General features: G+C 40.7%; 3 protein-coding genes and 1 long non-coding RNA gene across 5 annotated transcripts; 3 read left to right on the forward strand and 1 right to left on the reverse strand.

Moving 5' to 3' along the window:
• Positions 1-1,380: 1,380 nt before the first annotated feature.
• Positions 1,381-12,091, reverse strand: LOC115409160 (uncharacterized). The gene is made up of 3 exons (XR_003933905.1): positions 12,004-12,091; positions 7,219-7,227; positions 1,381-1,390 (listed from the first exon to the last, which is right to left on the reverse strand). It is a non-coding gene; the product is annotated as an uncharacterized LOC115409160 (long non-coding RNA).
• On the forward strand, positions 5,544-8,218 carry LOC115409159 (probable 2-ketogluconate reductase). Its single transcript, XM_030120168.1, has 5 exons — positions 5,544-5,919; positions 6,278-6,446; positions 6,536-6,714; positions 7,843-7,939; positions 8,062-8,218. Exons 1-5 carry the CDS (start codon positions 5,547-5,549, stop codon positions 8,216-8,218), a joined length of 975 nt encoding a protein of 324 aa, XP_029976028.1. The 5' UTR covers positions 5,544-5,546.
• On the forward strand, positions 10,659-14,486 carry LOC115409156 (probable 2-ketogluconate reductase). Of its 2 annotated transcripts, none has more exons than XM_030120161.1 (6): positions 10,659-10,698; positions 12,007-12,385; positions 12,528-12,699; positions 12,789-12,967; positions 13,917-14,013; positions 14,330-14,486. In XM_030120161.1, the coding sequence occupies exons 2-6, from the start codon at positions 12,010-12,012 to the stop codon at positions 14,484-14,486; spliced, it is 981 nt and encodes a 326-aa protein (XP_029976021.1). In that variant the 5' UTR covers positions 10,659-10,698; positions 12,007-12,009. The 2 variants fall into 2 exon arrangements, with proteins under 2 accessions (XP_029976021.1, XP_029976022.1); XM_030120162.1 differs by having other exon boundaries at positions 10,691-10,820.
• A 1,064-nt stretch (positions 14,487-15,550) lies between these two features.
• psmg2 (proteasome (prosome, macropain) assembly chaperone 2) lies at positions 15,551-19,170 on the forward strand. Its single transcript, XM_030120163.1, has 7 exons — positions 15,551-15,750; positions 16,296-16,467; positions 16,908-16,966; positions 17,198-17,316; positions 17,395-17,574; positions 18,375-18,495; positions 18,832-19,170. Exons 1-7 carry the CDS (start codon positions 15,694-15,696, stop codon positions 18,910-18,912), a joined length of 789 nt encoding a protein of 262 aa, XP_029976023.1. The 5' UTR covers positions 15,551-15,693; the 3' UTR covers positions 18,913-19,170.
• The last annotated feature ends 256 nt before the right edge of the window (positions 19,171-19,426 follow it).

Below are 19,426 nucleotides of genomic sequence, written 5' to 3' on the forward strand. Positions count from 1 at the left end.
ATCTGTCCTGTACTAGCACTTGATCATAGTTTTGAGTTAATATTTTGTCAGGGTCTTCTTGTGTCCATTTTCTGCATTTTACATGGCCACCCCGCTGTTTATTTTTCATTTGTTTGTTTTTTTATTTAGTAAGTTTATTTTGTCTTTATTAAAAAAAGAGGTATATGAAACCTACACCATTAGAGATATTCAATGGACAAACAGCTCTTTTAAAGGCAAAATTAATAATTCTTTGCATATTCTAACTTTCACCCTTGTCTAAGCTTTATTGCAGAAGCAACAACAATGAGCTAATTTTTAAAATGAGTATTGCATGATGACAATGAGAAAGCGTGTGATGATAGCCATCATGCACTTGCTGCAGCCCAGTACAGGTGTTCCCATGCAGGCACATTGGGAGCCATGCTTTGCCTAAGATGATTAGTGGAAGTCAAAGCCATGAGGCTTATTCGGCCGCTGTTCCCGGGAGCGTTTTCTTAATGGCCTTACAGAGTACACTGACAACCCCTCCCTCCTGTTGAGTCAGCAAAATCCTCATCATACTGACAGACAGAGTTCCCAGTGATCCATTACTTGCAAAAAGCAAACAAAAGCCTTGCATGAACATTTCATATCCACAATGACTCACATGTGCAGAAGCATTTATGATGATAGCATTAATGAGTTTTTAGTTTTGAAATACTGACAAAGCATTTTTTTATTAAAAGGTTGTGGTATATGTCAGTGGATTTTTGATTCATTTACGTTTCAATGCAAGAATCACTATTATCTAATTTGACTTTTCTAGATATAGTGAACATTCAATCTGGACACAGCTCATAAAAAGACAGACATTATTTAAAAACATACATTTAAAACAATGTCCAAATTCATGAAAGCTCTGCAATGTTTGGAAAACAGTTTCTGATGATCTATTCTCATGAGGTAAAATCCTCCATTTAGAAGTACTTGTAACAGGAGTGAACCATGTTATCATTAAAAACATTTTTAAATGAACACAGGCTAAATTCAAGGTACCACATTAAACTTTTATGCTTGCATTACCAAGAGAGTGCATCTTTGGCACTAATGAGCAGTTTGAGAGAGTTTGAGCATATATATCAGTGGTTCGGCGTGGTTGGTGATTAAATGGCAAACAGCATGAATATTTAGTCTTAACCGAGGTGAGAGACAGTGAGTGAGTTTGACCCTGAGGGGAGAGGCCCTGAGTACTGTGTGGAGCTGCAGTCTCTGACTAATAGGTCTGCATAACATTGATCTGACTGACTATCCAGTGAAGAGCTATCCCCAACTCTGTACTCATCCTTTCATACATATAACATGTACACACAAACACCAAAGAGACCTGGTGTGCCACAGTTCAACAGCCAATTTTGTGCTGGAGAGCCACCTTCTTAATCAGCCGGCCCATGGCTCTACACGGGTTGTGTCATTAGGTAACAGTGGCTTTAGAGGCAAGACTAAGTTGGATGAAGAAGCCACTGAGCTGCACAATAGAAGACCAACAGCCTCCTCTTGGTGATTATCTCTTACCTAACCACACAGAGCCAGCCTCTGAACCTGCTGAGGTGCAGAGCCAAAGTTTTTAATGTGATTTAACTTCTCTGGTGACTTTCCCTGCCTGAGGATTGCGATCTTATTGAAAGAAAAGCTATTGAGGGTTGCACGTTCAAAACATTCACGGTGCTGCACAGTGATATTCAGACGCATGGGTGCATCATGATGCATTAGTTGTTGTTTGATTCACTGCTGAATAAGTTTTAGCTTCTTCAGACACAGGGGCAAATCACTCATCAGTATGATGCCCTGAATATAGATGTGTGAATCTGATTATAAACAATGAACAGAATACAGATCATCTGAAATCACAGAGGAGCAGACGATGCCCCATCAGTCAGAATGCAAGAGCAGCTCCACTGAGTCGACCTGTGACTTCACTGCTCAGCGCTGTGCGTCACAGGCACCAGACTAATGCTCAGGCTGACTGGATTACCAGCCAGGAGTATTTATTCTCAACCAGAACATGCTGAGAGGTGCGTGTTGAGCATCTTCAGAACAACCCGAGCAACACTGTGTGGGGCTTTCTGCTGCCTTATTGCAGGACAACAGCACCTGCATGAAGGGAAATCCTGGGAACATCCCATGTTTAAAAAAACACAAACCGTGAAGCCTGAGTCACTAAAGTCAAGTTGGTACCATTTATAGTCGAACCTCTTTCAGCAGTGAGTGAACCTTTTATTCACTACACAACAGTGGCCAAGTGTGTCATGTTTCATATTTTAGTTGAATATAATTCTGCTGATCAATGCGAGAAGATCAGCGTCACCCTGCATTTGTGACCCTGCAGTTACACATGCATTCACATTTTAAAATTTGATTATTATACACATGCAAATGTTTACTTGCTCCATCACTCCAACCTTCAATGCATGGATCATCATAAATATTTGCGCAGTGGTTTGAACTCTCACCTTGTGGCAAGAATGTTACAAATCAGAGGTAGGAAACCTCTCAGTGTGAAGTGTGCAAGTTCTCCCTGCACATGCATGGGATTTCTCAAGTTTCCCATCACAGTTAGGTAACTAGTGTCTCTAAAACTGTCTGTTGTTGTGAAATGAGTCTATGAAGCTATATAGAAATTGCATGGTTCATTCTCCCGTCTCTACATGAGTGTGATTATTCATAAATCTCTATCAGGTATTTATGAGCATAATTACATTTTCTCTATGTTTCAGTTTCACCTGTCCTTGAATGTCATTAAACCTGGGGACGAGAGTATGGTGGTCTTCAGGGTCTTGATGCTGGGAAAGTGTTTACCTGAATGTCGAGTTATGCACAGCTCGCATAACCAGAACAGCACAGTCACATTCAAAAATATTGTTTGCACAGCGATCCACGAAGAGAAAATGACTTCCAGCCCGTAGACTGACTATTTTAAACTGACTGTGTTCCAGCTGTGCACTATTTACATAAGGTTACATTCTTTATGAGGTATTCTTTGCCACCAAGGGTTTACTGTCTCTTTCACAGTAAATAGATGTCGGTTCTTGAAAAAGCATTTGATGTCTGAAATAAAACCAACTGCCGTTTTTATAAATTAAAAAACAAGACAAAAAAAAAAAAAAACAACCACAGGTTTAATAACTTGACCAAAAAAAAGCCAATAAAAGCAACAAATCAATGTTTGATGAAATGTCCTGGTGAGAAGACTCCTGCTGTTCTCAGTAGAAAAGTGCATCAGGCTATATTAACCCTTTTCCTGTTTTATTTCCTGCAACTTAAAAGTCATGCAAGAAAAGAAAATCCAGAATGTGGCTCAGACACAATGGGAGAAATGTACAAACACTTTACAATGCTATTTTACTGATTTGTTTTCATCCTTTTCGAGAAGACACAAGAAGCAGCCTCCCCTTGACTTAAGAACTCTGATAAGCTGAGTCAGGACTGCCCGTGGACTCACGTCATTGATCCATTATGGAGAGTTAACTTAAGGCCTCTGTGCTGTACCATGACAAGTGTGACACAACAGGTCACCTTTCTGCGTGCATGAGACTCTGACATGCAAAACATCGAAGTCTTGTTGAACTGAATCACGAAGAGCTTCATGCATTTTAAAGAATTAATCTGCTCCATGGACCTGCAGATGTGATATAGGCCGTATTTGTATGTGATCAGAGCAACAGCACTGACAACAAGCTCCAAAATGCTGCTTAATGAAGCAGACACCTAATTGCTGTGTCTATCATGTGAGTCAGCACTCTGCTAAAAGGCCACCTGCCGCCGGATGTGGCGGCAGATGGAAGAGGATCCTGGCTGCAGATTTGAACTCACCTTAATGAAAGGCTAAATGACTCCTGGACATTTTAGATAGAAGGGAGGAGAGGTGGATGGATTGGGGGGGGGGGGGGGCTTCAGAGGAAATGCATCTTCAGCGGTGGAGGGAGATGGGAGGAGGTGGGGCAATGATGGGGGGGAAAACAAATAATGAGTGACAGTGGGAGGGAGGAGTGCAGGAGGGGAGAAAAGACAGAGGGAGGTGAGGAGGTGCAGACACCTTCAGCTAAGCGGGACAGATTATACAAGAGTGAAGAGCAGGTCGGCCACTGATCCGCAGCTGCACTGCACACATGACTTTCCCTGATGCTCTGCTGCAGCGGTACACTCACACACATGCACACGCACACACTCAGTAAGGATAACTGGACACAGATTGCACCTTCATGCTTTAGCCTAAAGTGATACGGTGGGAAACCTGTGTTATTTAACCTTCTATGTTTGCTGCTTATGGCAAAAGACTGAACATGACGTGTTTCTGCAAACATTTTACAGTTCAAACAGAGCAGGTTTTGCTGTTGAAAGATCTGAAAGGCACAGCAAATAACATGGAATATCTCAAATTCCCAGAAGAGTTTTCATTTCTGACTTACAGTTATACGCTATCCTCTTGTCAATTTTGCAGTAAAATACACATGAATAAGTTGAGATGACACTTTAAATTTCAGGTGCTTTGCTTGTGAAAAACCACAAATGTGATCACTACTGTAAGGGCTCATAACGTTCACAATGGAGCTTCATATCAGATCAGTTTAAAATGTTACCAGTCGAAAGAGATCATGACTCAAAAACAAACTTGTTGCAAAGCGTGAAAAAAAATCCCTTTTAGTTTGTGCAGTTTCAGAACCTCAAACAGACGCTGCTTGATGTCTTTGCGCCTCCTAGTGGTCACATGTTAGAGATTGTTGAAACGCAGTTAGATAAATTCTCCTTTGAGTGAAATTTATGCAAAAACTCATGAAGTAAGATTCTCCTGAGCTGCAGCTTGAAAGCTGAATGTAAAGACGACAGAAGAAAAGAAGGGCCTGTTTTAACCAACATAAGAGAATGAAAACAGAGGGTCAGTGGATGGAACGGGTCACTTTCTGTACTAAGGTTTCACTTGAATTAGTGAATTCAGTTAACCACATCCTATAAAACTGGAGCAGATCCTGTTATAATCTCGCAAACACATAAACTGTCCTCCTCTCTGGTCGCCTGGATTAATGACTGACTCTCTTTTTCAGTTTAAAGCTTATTGCCTCCTCAGTTTCATTTCTTAAATGTTTAACCAAAAAAGGGAGGTTTAACCTGGTCTAAGTTCAGAAAAACTCTCAAATCCCATTCATGCAGAAGAGCTGGACAATCTCTCTTGACTGTGTCTGTCCCAAAGAGGTAGGAAGTTACAATGAAATGCTTTTAATTCTCATTAGAACTGAAGTATTTTCATGACAAGTTTTGAATGATGACTCTTTTTTAGAATAAGAAAACTGCATGGATCACAATCTATGTTGAAATATGGATTAATCAGTGTTTTATGTGTGTATGTGGATACAGATTTGTCTTGTTGGTGTTTTTTTATTATTATTGCTTTGACACTTTGAGTGTTAATGATTGCATATTGAGTGTTAAACACGTCTGTACAAGGGTGGGAACTCAGGTTTGAGGCCCAGTCGCCCTAAACAGCCCTATTGATGACAGTTTAATCTGTCCGTGCTTCAGCCCAGCAGGTGATGGCAGAAGACAAGCCGTGGGCCCTGATCTCAGAGAAGGTCAAGGATGTTTACCTGAAAGACTTCGTCAAACTAATGGCAGAACACTTTCACCTCGTCGACCACAAGGATCTTCTGCAAAACCCACTGCTGTACGGCCCCAAAATCCAGGCGGTGTTCGTGTGGTATTACCCACGCGTGGAGCGGTCGCTGCTCAGGTTACTGCCGTCACTGAAGGTGGTGGCCAACGGAGGGGTGGGCATCGACCACCTGGACGTGGCGTACATCAGCAGCCTGGGGGTGAAGGTGGCCAACACGCCCGACGTGGTGAACAACGCCACTGCAGACACTGCCATGGGTCTGCTCCTGGCATCAGCTCGCAAGATTGTAGAGGGTGAGTTCAAAGGTCAACCTCTTACTGAGAGGGAGTCACATTTCTGTTAATATATCAAAACCAAGTTAAAGAAAAAAAAAGCTGAGTTTCCAGCAGCATTTTTCCAGACCAGACCCCAAAACAACTGAGAATAATAATAAAATAAGAGTAAAAACACCATAAAAGTAAAAAACAGGCTACAACATTTTTTACTGAGCGCCAGATTAATGGTTAATAGAAAGAAATTCTCTCCAACGGCTGCATATCCATTACAAATGAGCACAACAGGGATCATGAGTTACAGACTCAGAGCTGCTGCAGGTCAGACTTTAACTCCACGATATTAATGAGTAAAATGGTTTGTCCCGTCGCCTTACAGGTCACAAAGTGGCCACTGACCCAGAGATCAGCCATAAACCATTCCTGATGGGAGTTGAAGTGTCAGGGTCGACTGTGGGGATCGTCGGGATGGGACGCATCGGATACAAAGTGGCTCAGAGGAGCAGAGGCTTCGACATGAAGATCTTGTATCACAACAGAAGCAGAAGGCAAAAGCAGTGACACAGCGATCACTTAAAAAATATTCTTGAGATTAACGAGACGCTGTCAGTGATGGTCATCTCTCGCTGCTGTTCAGGAGTGTTGAAGATGAGGAGGCTGTGGGGGCGACCTACTGCCAGAAGATCGACGACCTGCTGAGGGAGTCGGACTTCGTGGTGCTAGTGGTGAACCTGACCGCTGAAACAACGGGCCTGATCGGCCAGAGGGAGCTGTCCCTCATGAAACCCACAGCAACGCTGGTCAACGTCAGCAGAGGTGGGAGATACCAGGTTTATTAAACTGCTCTGAAATGGCACAAACAAGATAAAAAAAAAAACAAACAAAAAAACAAATTCAACCGTCTATCTTCCACAACACTTGACAGCAGACCTGGACAGGTCACTCAAACCCTGCAAGCACTGGAAGCCATCATTGTTTTGGCTGCTTCTTTCTGAGATCAGTGAATATCTACAAACGTGTCGATAATAAAATAAGACATCGTTCAGTTGATTTGAACCCCATAATCATTTTATTATCACACCCGTATATGGATGTTTTAGCTCTTATGTCAGAAAAAGAATAATCACACGGTTAATTTTGGTTTGTTTTGAAATGTCCACATTCGGTATTGTATGGTAAACTCTTGTTCCAAACAGGCTGCAGCCTAAATGCCGAAGGTAAATTCACTGACTTCAATAAATCATCAGATGTGGTTGTTATAGGGTGAGGGTTGATACTTGAAGATCTACCCTAATTCAAACTGTTTTTTATTTTGATTACACACAAATCCTTTTATTCATTTTGGCTTATGCATAATCCATTTTCCTTTAAACTTAGAGGGGTTTTTTTTTCTTCAGAAAGTTGGGTATCAGTTCTTTGAACATAAAACTGAATCTGATGCTATATATTTTACATCCAATCCAATTATTTTGTAAAGTATATTTGAACAACAAAAGCATCCCCACAGTGCTGTGCATAAAACAATGAAACAAATGTTTCTATATAACAATAAGCAATAAGTAAAAATAATGCTAGAAATAAAACAATAAAATCAAACAGATTTGAGACTCAGTGATGCACAGTATGTTTCCTTAATCTATTTTCAATAATGAAACTGCACAAAACCTGAAAGAAAAGCTTTTATTTCCAATGAATAAATCCAGAATTTTTCCTGCATTTATAAGCTATTAGCAAGCTGACTGTATGTTTGTATGCTTGTTTCTGTCTTTACATGACTCTCTTAATAATGAGATGATAAATCTCCAGGAGCGGTCAATGAATTCAGACTGAAGAGTTTGAGGATAAAAGAGGATGTTTAGAAGACGGGGGAAAAGAGGCAGAGGGAAAACAACAGGAATAAAACAGTTAAAAGCCAGCGGATTGTGGTTTCTGTGTACGTTTCAGGTCTGGTTGTGGACCAGGATGCTTTAGTCAAAGCTCTGCAGTCTGGAACAATTGGAGCAGCAGCTTTAGACGTGACGCATCCTGAGCCTTTACCCAGGTACTGTGTGAAAACACACACTCTTCAAACAGAGCTTGATGTTCTGGTAATGTTCACTGAGAAGTCTGATTCAATAAAATCTAAAAGTATGATTGTCTGTTCTCCTGTTCTCCTCTGTGCAGGGATCATCCGCTGCTCCACCTTCCTCAAGTGCTGATCACGCCGCATATCGGCACTAGCACTTATGAGACAACAAGAAAGATGGTGGAACGGGCTGTGGAGAATGCACTGGCAGCAGTGAAAGGCCTTCCTCTCCCTGATGAAGTCAAACCGAAATGATTAAACTGAAGCCATCATCAGCGACTCTGACATTTCCTCCGACATGAAACTTGCTCTAAATTCATTTAAGTCAATCGGTTACTGACACAGGATCTCTGATGCTCATGATCAACAAGTCACTGTTACCAACTCACAAACTATTTGCACCGCAGGTGACGGATAGGTTTGTGAATAACGAATAAAGATTGACTTACAGGTCATTTTTGTTGCTGTGATTGAATTCTTGTTCCAATATTTCACTATGAGATGAGTTGCTGGTTGATGTTTGGTTTATGAAACGATATGAAAAAGGTCAGGGCAGCACGAAATAGTATTGTTATGGAAATATACAGAGGTGAAGTTCTACGGCTGGCTGTTCCTGAGACATGGTGGGAAATAAATCAGGAGCTTTTCAGTGCCAGGTATGACTCACTCCGAGTACAAAAGAATATATCTGAAAACGTAGACACATAAAGCAGCTTCCCATAGTAACTAAGCTGAAATACACGAGAGAGATTGTTATGAATAATGATTAATGTGAAAAAATATTAATATAATGCAAAAAAAAACACAATTACAATACAGTTTGTGTTGCATTTCACTCCGTTTTCCATTTAAGGGACCATTAAACATCATCCATAATATCAAACTCATTAAGTTTACGACATGACTCCATTTACAATCATCTGAAAAGGAAAATCTGCCGTTTTTTGCAGAACATAGACATCCTCAAGTGAGACAGAGTGAGATGTGCAAAAGACAATAAATCCCAATCTAAAATGAGTTCCTATGCTAGAGGATCCCAAAGATGAAAACAGGGTTCAAACCAAGTATGTGCTGATATTTTGAAAACTATAGGCTACAATACAACCCCAAATGACTGCAAAGAAAGTCATATATCAATCCACATGATCAGATATCAGTTCTGCATTGGAAGACAACACTCAGAAACAGTTGGACTACAGCTAAAGTGTATTGTACGTTGAGTAAAGGTGATGTGTCGGACCAGTGCAGTCATCAGAGTCTGAACTCTGGAGAGAAGTACGTCCATCACGCTCAGTGGACATCAGAGCAGCAGTCAGTACACAGGACAAAAATCAACAGAATCACAGAGGTGATGGACAGGATGATTGATGAGCTTAATATGGTTATCTATCTTGTCACTTTTCAAGTTCGATTTCTGTATAACAAGAGTTTATGTGAATAAATGTTTACTTTCAAGACATGCTGTGAAAAACATGAAACTCTCTATTGAGACTATTACAGTTTCATATTGTGTGTCTTTTGACTTTGACTTTGGCTGCAGAAGTTCAAAAGCTTTTGACCTTTGATCGGTTTCCCCTTGCCTAGTTTAATGGATTGCCACAGAATTGGATGCATGACTTCTCCTGCCTGGTCACTGTGTTTCTCAACTCATCTGTTTGTCAGACTGTTTGTATTTCACTTCTATACGTCTTTAAGTTTCTCTTTTTCTCTGTTATGATTTATTTTTCATTAAGAAGTCATCAGATTTTCTTTCTTTCTTTGTCCCCCTGTTATTTGGATGGAGTCATGTTAATCATTCAGATGTTTGACCATTGGACTTTCACTGTGTGCCTCTTTTCCTCAAACATGCAGTTCATGTGTTGCATTCACATGCTGCAGGTCACACTCACTACCTCATGTTTTTATTGATATAACAATATTTCCATTCAGATTTTCAGATACACACTACTTCGTGTGTGGAGCACAACAACAACACCAAGGTTCCACGGTCACCATGATAAGAGGTCTCTGCTTCATCCCACGTGTGAGGAAACTGCTGCCTCTGGCACAAGGATCCAGCCTTGCTCATGGGACTCAGGTGCACAGATCAGCGTTCCACCTGCAACACAGAAAGGTATTTTTAATTTTTTTTTGTACTAACTTTGCCGGAACAGTTTTGCACATTGTGTGTAGTAATTGCTTATGCGTGGCATAAAGCTGATGGGGTTAAGGAAAGCTAGAGTCAAAAAGGGTCAGTACTGGATGTCGCTGCAGTTGCATTTACTTTTTGAAATATTTGTTTTTGCTCTTGTCGTACTGCACATTGATGTAAAAATAAGAACAATCTGTTTGGGAAAAGACAAAGTTTTCAGAAACGTCCTCAATGACCTGCATAAAATGAGGTCAGTAGATAAGGCCAAACTGATTACGCCTGGATGTAAACACTGGATCCCTGAATGCAACACCAGAAGACAAAAAAAAAAAAGGTATTTGCTCTATTTTAAATGACTTGTAGTATGATTTAAAGTGTATATGTGTACTGCAGTTCTCACTTGTTTGAGGGTTACTTAACAAAAAAATAAATAAAACAATTTCCTCGAGCATGCAGGTTTCAAGTTGGGCATTTCTTTAATTTCACACAGAAGGAAACTTCACTGTAAAATCTTTACCTTTTATTTTGAAATTGTAAAAAAAACGTCTGAAGTAGTACTTCCGGGTTGAAGAGCAGAGGAAGACAGTCCAAAACACAAGTTGAAGTCAGTATGCTTCGATATTTACACATTAATATTTGCGTGTTTCTGCTTATTTGTGGTAGTTTTAAAGACACAACGTGCAGCTGTTTGAGAGCGTCCTCAGAGGAATTTGCGTAAAGTTTCACGTAAGCGAGAGGACTGAATGTATTTTAGATTTTCTGTAATGTATGTTCCAGTAAACATCAGCTGGGACTGTCATTTATCATCCATCTGCTGATGTTGCGTCTAGCTCTACATCATACTTACAGATAATAAAGGTGGTCAAAGTCACTGTGATTGAATAGAAATATAACTTTAGATAACCTTAATCAAGCCCTAGTTTCACAAGTTTATTTATTTACAAGCATTACTTCCTGCAGGAGTTTCAAACTTTAAATGCATCAGATCAGGTGATTTCAGGAATTTAAATTTCTTTCCTGGAGGAAGGTGGAAAACATCCCAGCAGCAGCAGCAGCACCTGTCTGCATGTTGTTGAGACTTGAGCAGAAAACTGAAGAAAAGAGTGATTAAAAATGCTCGAAACGTTGAAGTCTCTGCACAAGATCTTTAATTCAGTAGAAAGTTGATCAGACAGGGAGATAACCTAAATGCTAGCAATAAAAGAAAAACAGGAGTCCTGGACCACGTCCGTGAGATCTGACAGCATCAGAGTCTCCTGCAGAAAATGGCACCGATCTCTCCTCTGCTTGGGAAGTTATACTGTTGGGTTTGCATATGATTGATAGTTACATTCTGATAACACTCTGACTGTCACAGGCTGTTGACCAACAGACAGTAATTGTTTCATGAAGGTCACACGTACTTTGAAGGAAATAATCAGGTCTTTTCTCATGAGAAAAATAGGGAGTCAGCTGGAAGAGGGTCGGAAGTATGAACTACTCCTTGCTTTGACCCTGGCCGGCCTCGAGCAGCTTCAGGATGCACAGAGAGCTTTCAGTTGCAATCTGCTGTACTAGAGGCCTTCGAATCATGAGACAATCATAGGATGCATACAAGAATAATAATAATATAGTCAACAGTTGAATTAGTACATGTTCATTAAATGTGAATAAAATTGTATATAAGTGAATCATAGCATAATGATTTAGAATGTGATTAATACAATGGATACATGAGTGAGCACAACATTGTGGTTAGAATGTAAATGCATTATACGACAATGTCCAGCAGAACAGTTTGTTCAAGTATTCTGTGATTGTCACAACTGCAGAAATAAAAGTAAGAGTTTTCCTCACACCGTGTTGAAATATTAATGTATTGTTTTTGTTTTTTGTTTTGTTTTGTTTTTTCGTCCTTTGATCAATCCACCAGGCGATGGCAGAGACCAAACCCTGGGCTCTGTTCTCAGAGGTCGGGGAGAATGGTTACCTTGAAGACGTCGTGTGCATAATGGAAAAACACTTTCAACTCGTCTGCCACAAAGACTTTCTGCAAAACCCCACTCTGCACGCCCCCAAAATCCAGGCTGTGTTCGTCTGGAATGCCCTCCCTGAGGTGGAGCCGTCGCTGCTCAGGTTACTGCCGTCACTGAAGGTGGTGGCCAATGGAGGGGTGGGCATCGACCACCTGGACGTGGCGTACATCAGCAGTCTGGGGGTGAAGGTGACCAACACGCCCGACGTGGTGAACAACGCCACTGCAGACATGGCCATGGGTCTGCTCCTGGCATCAGCTCGCAAGATTGTGGAGGGTCAGTTCAAAGCTCAACTTAATTTAAAATACAATGTATTGATTTAGACTAAGATGTAACCTGGTGTAGACCATTATTGAATGAAAAACTCAGGTAGCGACATTAAAGAATGGTTAAAATGAGTTGTTCTGTCCACTTACAGGTCACCAGGTGTCAGTTGACCCTAAGACCACCCATATACCACAGTGTCTGATGGGAGTTGAAGTGTCAGGGTCGACTGTGGGGATCGTCGGTATGGGACGCATCGGATACAAAGTGGCTCAGAGGAGCAGAGGCTTCGACATGAAGATCTTATATCACAACAGGAGCAGAAGGCAAAAGCAGTGACACAGTGATCACTTAAAAAAGATTCTTGAGATTAACGAGACGCTGTCAGTGATGGTCATCTCTCGCTGCTGTTCAGGAGTGTTGATGATGAGGAGGCTGTGGGGGCGACCTACTGCCAGAAGATCGACGACCTGCTGAGAGAGTCGGACTTCGTGGTGCTAGTGGTGAACCTGACCGCTGAAACAACGGGCCTGATCGGCCAGAGGGAGCTGTCCCTCATGAAACCCACAGCGACACTGGTCAACGTCAGCAGAGGTGGGAGATACCAGGTTTATTACACTGCTCTGAAATGGCAAAAAAAACACCATCATTTCATTTTTTTAAGTCTAACTTAAGACAAGAAACACATGACTGAAAGACTTCTTTACAATGCTAATGCAGTGAGTCAGTGTTTTTCTTTAAAATGGATTTTTCAAGCCCATTTAACTCCACTCTACCCTGCTTGCTGAGAGAAACACTCCGTGCTATGCGGCTGACTCTCAATAGATGGTCTACCACACTGTGGTGGGTAGTGCTGTGTTCCGCTGGGGTTTTGGTTTGTCTGACAAGAACAACAAGCACCAGGGGAAGCTTGTAAAAAAAATGCTGGCTCTGTGTGTGGAAAGAGTCTGGACTCTGTTGGAGCTGTGGTAGAGGACCGCACAAGGGTCAGGTTAAAAGCTATTATGGACAATGCTGACTATCCCCTGCAGTCTCCGGGCTGAACAAAGGAGCAGCTGCAGTGAGAGGCGGGACTGAAAGGTTCAGGAGATGCTTTGTCTCCTGTACAATCAGACAGTATAACAACTGGTGACAGCTTTGTGCAATATTTATCCACCTGTGCTGCCTTTTTTTTTTAATGTTAATTACTTATTTTTCTTTACTGCTGTCCTGACTGTGAATTTTTATGATTGTTTTTTTTTTTTTTTTTTTTTTTTTTGGCGAGCTGCCGGTCACCTTGAATTTTTACGAAAACTGTTTTCTTTGTCACGGCATAATGAACATTTTTCCGATATCAACATATCAGGTATACCACAATTACCATCCAACCACAATCAATTTGTAAACTTATGCAGCCAATGAAAATGAGGAAAGGCCAAAAAATATATATGTTTGACAATCAGTGTTTTATACTGATCTAGAATAAATAAATGAGGGAAAAAAACTAGAAACTAAAGAATGAAGCATATCCATGTTCAATCATCTCATGCTGTTTCTGTTTCAGGCCTTGTTGTGGACCAGGATGCTTTAGTCAAAGCTCTGCAGGCTGGAACAATTCGGGCTGCAGCTTTAGATGTGACCTATCCTGAACCTTTACCCAGGTACTGTGTGAAAACACACACACTCTTCAAACACAGCAGCTCACTCTACTGATACACTCCGGAGATAATCAATACACCAATTACAATCAATTTATCTCTGTTGTGAATTGAAGATATTTCATTTTAAATTAAATTGAGAGCTGTTTATCAGTCTGGACATAAATGAGATTATTCAAGTGACTTTTTTTTCTGCTAATGAATTCCTGCACGTTTGTTTGAACACTACCTGAAAAGGTGAAATCATAACAGTCAAAGAAACAAAGCAAAGATATACATTTTCTGATAACAAATGCCTCTCCTGATTTTTTTTTTGCAGGAACCATCCTCTCCTCCGCCTCCCTAACGTGCTGATCACACCCCATGTTGGTACCAACACCTACACAACAACTAGAAACATGGTACAGAGGATGGTGGACAATGCTGTAGCAGCTGTGAAAGGACAACCTGCTCGTGACGAAGTCACACTGAAATGACCAGCTGTCACTCTTTGAGACAGATTAGCCAGGATGTGCCAAACATGCCAGTGTCAGCTGGGATCGTTTCTGTCCGGAATACCACACTACTGTGATCGTGTCTGCATAAATGTGAAAATAGATGCAAAAAAAGATGAGGCTTTGTTACATTCACCTAATCCGTGTTAATAATGTAATTATAATGTCATCCTCAGAATTTAAAATGGATTGCAGGTAGAAATCACATGTATTTTTGTTAAGAATAAAACTTGAAGAAACCACTGTCATATCTGCTGTTTTCAGAGTAGTCTCAAAATTATATAAAATAAAGATGCTATTTATATGATACATTTGGGAAATGTATGGGTTTTTTGTCTGATGAATACGTTGAAATATATTTTTAATTTTCTCAAGTTTTTTTTTTTTACTGTGAAATGAGTTACTAATTTGAAAAAGCTCTTGATGTTTCAAGATGTATTACAATCCATAACTGTGATGCGCTTTCAATCCAACTGATCTTTGATTTTTCTTATCTTACTGTTCTTTTTTCATCTTTCATCCTGGCAGTGTCAAATGAAGAACATTAAAAATTAAACTCAAATTAGTTTTATAAAACTCATTTTAATGACCATCTCCAATATGAAGTGTTTTATAAATAAAGTTTGATTAGATTTTTTCACTTCAACCATGTTACATTCGTTTTACACTTTTAACTTAGTGAAATTCAATACCAAAAGTTTAAGTTTCTAGTTGGAAATTATGTATTCCAATTATGTTTTTCTATATATTTTATTTAAAATAGTGTTACAGAGAAACATGTGACTATGCAGCTTTGTATCCATTGACAGTGCATGGTGAGGTCCAACTAATGTCATGCCTGATAATAATTTAGATTTCCCAACTGCATAGTTTGAATTCAGAATTAATACTAATACTACATACAGAAATACTCCACAGAGACAGTCTGTACAGATATTTGTATCAATGGTATTTCTCCGAAAGCTTTCTTGTTATATTCTAGTCAGGCATATCTACAGGCCTCCAAAACGAGGAGCATCATCAACTGTCGACACGGAGAGCCGACAGGACCACAACACTGGGCATGGAAATCGGAGCGAAAGCATTTCAGAAATTATAATCTAACACAACACAACTGCTTTAAAATCAGATATTCTAACCTATTTTTTTTTTTTTTTTAGTTTTGTATGACTGCTGACTAAACCGCACCATGTTTATCTCTTCACAAACCTCTGAACCGTGCTTCCGAGACTTCACCCTGCTCCTGGTGAGATGTACTTTCATTTAGTACTCACACTTCCTCTGACTCAGCTCTTCTCTTCATTCTCACAGTCTAACTCTGTAAAATGCCACAAGTCAAATCTGGCTTGCTAGTAATATTAATAATGAGATAATATTGTTATTGAAGGATGTTAGTGGTTCGACAGGTTTATAATGAGAGGTTTTTGATCTGGACCTGGTTCATCATGGCGCACAAATTGCAGGACAACTGAATGTCGTTTTTTTTTCCCATGTACTTTTTGCAAACAAAGTGAGAAATGAAGTTGGAAAATTAACTCGAACTTCCGGAGTGATTGGAGTTTAGATTTGACAGACTGAGCAAACCGGAGGTTTGTCATCTGTGCCTGGTACAGTGTGATCGAATTTCGCTGTAATCCAATAGGTTTCCCCTTAAAGCCACTGCAGTGAAGTCGAGGGCAATCTAGCTTCAGATCCTCTACGAATTGAACTATTTATTTGTGCTATTATTGTCGTAATTTTGTTTAATATTTGCTCCAAATGTTTTTGCTCTGATCCAAATGCTCCCTTCAGCCAGCGGTGGCAGTGGGTAACGTGGGTCAGCTGGCTGTGGACCTCATAGTGTCCACCCTCAACATGAGCAGAGTGGGACACATACACACTGACTGCCTCATCCCCATGTCTGGAAACAACCCGTACGCCACCTGTAAAGATGATGCTGAGGAGCTGCACACTCCTGCAGAAGGTACCAATGATCACTAAAGAGTATAAATGCATCAGTGAATTAATGCAACAATGCTGCTTTGTCCAATTCTGGGTCACAGGGAACGAATCCTAGCTAACAGTGGGCAGAGTGCATCCTGGGCATTTCACCAGTCCATCACACGGCAAACTAAAAGAGACACAGGCAATTTAGATTCACCAGTTTACATCAAACGCATATTTTTGGTCTGTTTGGGGACACTAGAGAACCCACAAAAAAAACCACCTGTGCTCAGGGAGAACATTCAAACTCCACAGAGAAAGGCCTGGACCAGATTTGAACCCACAACCTCAGATATGCCAAATCATTGTGAATAAATAATACAATACATGGAAGTCTGGGTTATTTGTTCCTGTAGTGATAAGAAATTCCATCATGAAATATAATCCCTTGTTCATGTGTGAAACTTCTGTCGTCCACAGTTTACACAGCAGCAGAACTGAAGCTGGCCGTTCTTCAGATCAGAGCACCAATTATTCAGGTATAACCACACACACAAAATATGACTTTAGAAGGCTTGATAAATACCTACGTACAAAGAGGAATACAGTTTTTATCAAATCAATGAATCCAATAAAAGGAAGGATTTCTACTGTGTCTGATTTAATTGGTTTTCTTTTCAGCTGAGTTACATTGTATACAATCTTCCACGAATATTTCACTATATTGCTATGGTTGGATTAGCTTCTTTGTCCTGTCTTCTCACTTGCAGACGAAGTCCAAAAAGTTTCGCCAGCTGCTCGTGTCGTGGATCAAATCCAGCGGCTTCTCCAGGACCGTTGTTCTTTCCAGCAGCCACGCCTACCAGCGGGACGACCAGCAGCTCCAAGGGTAAACACAAGATTCTGCATCATCACCGCAGTTCTGTCACTTTCTTGTTTAATGAAGATGAAAACCTGTCGACATCAGCAATCCTCTGAGGTACCTGGTGACGCCGTCCCTGCTGAAGGTGAGCGCAGACGCTCTGAAGGAGCTGGGCTGGAAGGAGATGGAGCGAGTGCCCGCCTTCCCCGGGCTGCCCGACGCCAACGCGGAACCACGGCTCCTCATCCCCGGAGGAGGCATCTCTAAAGGACTTTACACAGACAGGTAAGGAACAGAGCAGCACCTAGAGGTGACACCACTACCGCTACCTCGATTTCAGTGGTTTGACTTGGCGTCAGCTCCTAATACATCATCAATGACAAACTGCACTGTGGGACCTGATCTAAGAAGTCTCTGATATACAGTAGCTCGCCTGTTATAATGGTACACCGTGCAGCTTGCTTCACTTGAAAGATAACACAAAGCTGTAGCAAATAATTAATACGCACGTTATCACCACGAAGAAAATTAAACGATAGAAAAAAACTAAACTCTCACAGGCCTGATCCACTGAAGGGAAACGGAACTCTTTCTTATAATCGTTACTCAAGAAAAAAAAAGTACAAAAAAGAAGAACTTCATTAATCATCATTTACAACAAAGACATGAGCATACTTCTTTACTTCGGGTAATGGTGTTGCACTAATTAGTGTCCCCACACAGGGAAAAACAAACTCATATCAACATTCAGACTGAATTTAACTTGATACTCCACTTCAGTGAACCCAGCATAACACAACAGTTTAACATGAACATGAAATAATTGTTGCATAGGGAGCAACTTTAAACATTTAAACTGGAGTTTATGAGTTATAATATGCTCATTCACAAATACAAGCTTTTATTTTACTTACTGTATATTAGTATATAATAGAATGTTATGTATGTAATAATAGCTTCAATATTTTCACGTTAACAAGTGAATTGTTTTTATTGTGGACATCTATTATGATGCAAATAATATCCTGGAAACGGTTACCCTTGGGATGATGCTAACATCACCCCCACCCCTCTCTCTTTTTCAGCTGTGCTGAGGATCTTCCGCTGGCTGTGCTGCTCCTCTTCTGCTCAGAAGGCGACAACATCCCCGACGCCTTCGCCCTGGTCAACCACCTCAACGACTGGCTCCATCTGCTGGACACTCATGTAAGCGAGAGACATCGCCAAGCAGCAATGCAGCGTAGCGACCGGCTGGGTCCAGCATGTTCCACATTCATTAACTATACACAGTAGTGCAGTTGTTGGCAATCTATCCACATAAATTAAATACTCCCAGTTTGAATCTCTGTTTTGGGAAAAATTAATTTAGCACTCATAATTTATTTGGCTCAGTGATTACACAAAGAAGCAGCCAAAACAATAAAGGCATGCAGTGTTTTCAGGTTTCAAAGGGAGCTTATTGTTTTACATGCTTGCTGTTATTTTAAAGGCCAGACGGTGGTTTATAATGTTTAGTACTAATTTTTCTAATTGTCATTTCAGGGCCAACAAGCTACCAAATGGAAGATCCCAGCCTCGTGGAATCTGCTGTTTGGAAGTGGCATCCCTCCTGCATTGTTCTGAACAACATATATATATATATATTTGTCAGTTTTGGCTGCATTTATGTTTCAGTTTTGATCATTCATATAGACACTTCTGCTCCATTATAAGAAAAAAAATGTAAAATAAAGACGGCACTTCTCCCCTCCCCCTTATTTTTGATATGAACCTTCATGAAATGTGTCGTTACGGGAACCGAGCAAAACCGCCGCTCGTGTGGATGTACTGCGGCTTTTCAAATGTTAATGATTTCCAATAAAATAGAAGAATCTGGCGTGATTTCATCTGAAATACTGAATACGGCGGCTGTGCCACATTCAGCGGATGCTGCCTCCACCCACTTGACTGAAAGTGCTTGGCCAGGAGCCATCCTGTATTCCTGGCAGTCCCACCTCTCTGTAATTTGATTCCTTTCTACAACTTGGACAAAGTGGTAAAAACAAAGCGGCACTTTTACTCAGTTATTGAGCCGCTGGGCCAGCTTTTCTTGTTCTCCCTTTAAAGCCTGCGGCATCCCTGTGGGAACGACGGGTCC

The sequence above is a fragment of the Salarias fasciatus genome, chromosome 22 (assembly GCF_902148845.1).
Source record: "Salarias fasciatus chromosome 22, fSalaFa1.1, whole genome shotgun sequence".
NCBI lineage: Eukaryota > Metazoa > Chordata > Actinopteri > Blenniiformes > Blenniidae > Salarias > Salarias fasciatus.